Below are 4,450 nucleotides of genomic sequence, written 5' to 3' on the forward strand. Positions count from 1 at the left end.
AAGGCGAAAGGACTGCCCGATCACATGGCAGGTTAAGATGCCACTGAATCTTCACTTTTTGGGTGGTTATGCTTATTGAAGGTTTGCCTGATCAGTTCTAATAATTTGAAAATAAGGATACAGTAGAATCTTTTTTTTTTCAAACTCCTGATAAATCAAATCTATTTACTTTACCTCAGTTAGCTAAAGAACTTGGATTCCCCTGTATTCAACCTCCCATGAGTGATCATGTAAAATGCAAAGATTTACTGGTTGCTTGTGAATTTTTTCTGTTGTAGGCAATTTCTAAGTTATGGTTAATATGCAACAGTTCTATGTTGTTTTTCAAATTACTTTGGATAGTTTGAGAAGGTAGTGCTTGCGGTGAGCATAGAGATCAGATCATGAGTCAAGTAGTCAGTTACAAGGTGTTTAAAACAATGGAAATTATGAAACCATCACCCCAAAAAGTGATCACAGTCACTTACAAAAGGAGGTGATTTATGAAAGGTTCCAACTATAGGGCTTTAACTAGGAATAAAAATTATTATTATTTCAAGGTTGTTTGGATAGCTGATCACTTATGGGAGGTGGTGTCTTATGAGAGGTACCTGGTTACATATAAATTATTATTGTAGGCAGGTTCTTTTGGAACAAAAGAAATTGCACGTACATGTAATACTATGTTCTCTGCAAGAGCTAATGGTCACTGACAGACATCTGAATTCCAACGTTAGATGGCCGTGCCTTGCAGAGCATTGTAAGATTACTGAAATCTGTTGTAAATAACATAATATCTTAGAATAATCTCTTCATGTGTAGATATGTACTGTTCACTCACCTGATTGTGATCGTTGTCACATCTCTTCCTAGCTTTGAGACAATTCACAACATAAAAATCTTCGAAGTGGAGTTTTCACCATCCATGGCGAATACAATGAAAAACTGGAACCTGACTATTCAGTGGTGGATGTCCAACTTTGTTCACAGAAAACTTCCCTTTAAGAACAGAAATTTAAGGTAGGAGAAATTTTTTTGCTTTCTGTTTATTACATTAATTTTATAGGGCTACAATCCAAAAGAAGTTCAGGTGTAGAATTATTAGAATGGCCCATATTCGTTACATTGCCAATTAGTAATGGTAACAGGACTGAGTGGAGTCCAATTCGGTCTGTAATCATACGAGTGATTAACAAAATCGGACGACTACGTAGCGGGAGTCTGATTTGTTTAATCACGAGTAATTAATGGACGACACGAAGTTCTGTTACCAATTAATCATAACTGTAACAAAATTTGTGATATAATAGGCTATTTTTTAAATCAAAACACAAGAAATTCTAAAATTTGTTTTGTTAGCAGTGAAAAAAAAAGGCCATTTAAGTGCGCGCGTGTGGCGCGTACTGTCCAATTACTTAGGCATGACGCGTACTGTTCTATTAAACTGTCCAATTAAGGCTGAAATCAGGGCAGTTGATAGCCAATCAGACTTGACAATTTTGTTATAGTTATGATTATAATTCTAATATGGTTCCTAGGCTTTTTGGTCAGCCATATTTCCATATTTGGTCTTGTTTCCTTTGTGCCCAAAGTTTGCAATTTTGCCCATAAAGCCGTGGAGTCATGTTAGAACTTTAATATAATTATTATCGAACATGGGCGATCTGTTAAACCATTATCAAACGGTTTAAAAATGGTCTCGTGCATTCACAAATTAATACTCATGCCTCTGGGTTCATCCGTCAATCAACTGTTTGTTGGCTACAGCTACAGTACATCCATTTATTTGTTTATCAGCTCATGACAATAATTAATGATATAATATCATTTTTTGTTGGTTGGCATGATACACTGTAATTAATACTCACTAATGCTGCATGTACTTCTGTGAGACAAGTCTTTGTTTGTTTGTTTGTTCATTTTTTCTAAGCCCTACATAGTGTGCATGGTTATTAGAAACATTTGATATCACATACATGTAACATCATAAGACATGTCGTAAGGTTGTCGCATGGTTTTCTAATGAATATTGTTTTTAAGAAATTTAAATAAAATTTTTTCTTGAGATGTTGTTTTTTGTTTGTCTAGAATGTTTATCACCCTACTTGTAAGTGCATTCTGGCATGGTGTTGCTCCTGGATATTATCTCACCTTCCTTATGGTGCCCTTTGTTGTCGTTGCGGAGGTACGCATGGCAAAAGCCATCAAACCTTACCTGTCACCAAAGCTGTGTTATTACTATGACTGGTTGAGCTGGTTTTGCCATTATCGTTCCATGGAGTACCTTGGGTGCGGATTTATGCTTCTTCAACTTGAGCCTTGCATAGCAGCATGGAAAAGTGTTTACTACATTGGACATATTTTCATTGTAATATTTATTTTACTTCCTATGTTTATTCCTAAGAAGCATGTCAGTGATACAGAACCAAAAAAGATGTCTTAAACATGAATGTTGTATTTAACTGTATAGATTTATTAATTTCAATATACATACTTATAATTCATTTAATTGAATTTTACAATCGAAGTCAGGTTGAGAGACTAGTGTATGGAACATTAATAAAATGGCTCAATTAACAGAACAGAGTATGTGAATGTAGCAATGAAGTCAAAAGCACTGCTGAATTTAGTATGTATATTGAAAATGTTCTTAAAATACCTCAAGTGTTAAACATTCAAAACTTCAATATTTGAAGTACAATAAAGTACTAAGATATTTTATTATATTTCTACATTTGAACTTCCATTAAGTGGCCACCCCTGGGGTACAGGAAAGTAGCTGCTTACTAGAGGTTGGCCACTGAATAGTGGTTTGTCATTAGCATAATCGTCAGCAGAAACATCACTTTATTTTGAGACAAACTAATAATACAAGCAGCACTACCGGTCTGCGATCAGTAATCACCTACTACCTCGGACTGTATTTTCCTATATCAAACTAAGTGAATCAAGGACTTGATGGCCACTTAACAGAGATCACAACAATAGGAGATAGCGGAAAGGTAGCGGTAGCTACTTGATTAAGGTGGCCTCTAAGTAGAGGTTTAATTTACAATTCTTTTCTCCAATTAATTTGGGACTGATTTATATCACTGGACCCTTAATAGAGGGTGACCGCTTGAAGGAAGTTCAACTGTATAAATTATCAGTAAAAGACGTGACTCCTCAAGCTAAGTATTGCTTCAAATTTCTCAACCGTGTATAAATAAAAATTATCAATTGAATAATATTGATCAAAGCATTTTTCTTTATGATTCCATTGTTGATCTCAGATCATTTTGTTTATTTCTTACTGGAGTATCCTTTGTTTTCTTTGCATTTTCCAGTTTGATTGGTTTTATTTAAACAGAAAAAGCAAATAAAATATTATTCTTTTTATCCTCTTGTCCTGCAAACTGGTATTAAAAAGAAAAGGTGTGTGTGAGGTGAAAACTATTGGTGATACAAAGTCAACCTATTTCTCCTATTATAACTTTAGTCTTAAGGTCCATAATTTATTATTATTTTAGTTGTTGTACATTTAAAGCCGCCATCCTTAAAATTTTCAATAAAAAAAACAGTACAATGTTTTGATGTGTCTTGCCAGATCCCCACCCCCAGCTAAACTCTACTCATCTCAGAATATCAGGACTTCCTTTTGACTATTGATATTGATTACTTGAAGGAACAGCTACGCGCATTTCTTGTACAATAGGCAATGCATGCAAAAGTCCAGGGGAGGGGGGTTTCTCCAACAAATTTCGGATAGGTGTGGCCGCCCAGGGTCTTCACTGACCATATTTAAGGATGAGACAAACAAAATCTGTTGCAGCCATATTTAAGGCGCTTACCTCAAAAATGAGACCCAATTCACAAACCCTCTTAACATCGCATTCCCCCAATGATAACCACAGCCAGCTTTATGGATTTCCGAGGGTACACACTGGCATGGGCATTTATGAACATAAAATTTTTCTCTAATGCAATAAGGGTTCCTCTTTCTAGGGATCACACGGGGAACCCAACGTCAACACGAGCAAAAATTGATTCCCTTTTTAAAGATGGGGGCTCTCAAAGGCCATACCCTATATAGGGGCCGGCCACTTGCACTAAGAGGTCACGTGACTAATGCTTCCTTTGAACAATGATTTGAAATCTTGCTGGTGCCAAAAATTGACAGAGCACATAAAAATTATCCTGCACCCGAAATTTGAGAGGAAACGCATTTAAGGGAGATATTTTATGGCACTTTGATTTTTTACTAAAGTAGTATAATTTGTATTGCGGTCCTCCAACATGGCAGCCAAAACTACTTTTTGCTTGTATCTTGTTAAACGTTTGATGGTTAAATACGCTCAGATGTGCTTAAAACGTTACCACATCATTTTTTCAACAATCTCCTTGAAGTTCAAGTGCAAAATTTCTGTTCAGAAAAAGGGAATTCATAGTTTTAAAAATTACATTTGGTCAAGTGACCAGCTACGAACTTACT

General features: G+C 35.6%; 1 protein-coding gene across 1 annotated transcript in view; it reads left to right on the plus strand.

Moving 5' to 3' along the window:
- LOC140941188 (lysophospholipid acyltransferase 7-like) overlaps positions 1 to 3,529 on the plus strand; it is a 9,296-nt gene extending 5,767 nt beyond the window's left edge. The window contains exons 4-5 of the mRNA XM_073390163.1: positions 853 to 999; positions 2,068 to 3,529. Of these exons, the coding sequence (XP_073246264.1) occupies positions 853 to 999; positions 2,068 to 2,422 (502 nt within the window). The 3' untranslated portion in view covers positions 2,423 to 3,529. The remainder of the gene's footprint in view (positions 1 to 852; positions 1,000 to 2,067) is intronic.
- The last annotated feature ends 921 nt before the right edge of the window (positions 3,530 to 4,450 follow it).

Source organism: Porites lutea, chromosome 6, assembly GCF_958299795.1.
Source record: "Porites lutea chromosome 6, jaPorLute2.1, whole genome shotgun sequence".
NCBI classification, from domain to species: domain Eukaryota; kingdom Metazoa; phylum Cnidaria; class Anthozoa; order Scleractinia; family Poritidae; genus Porites; species Porites lutea.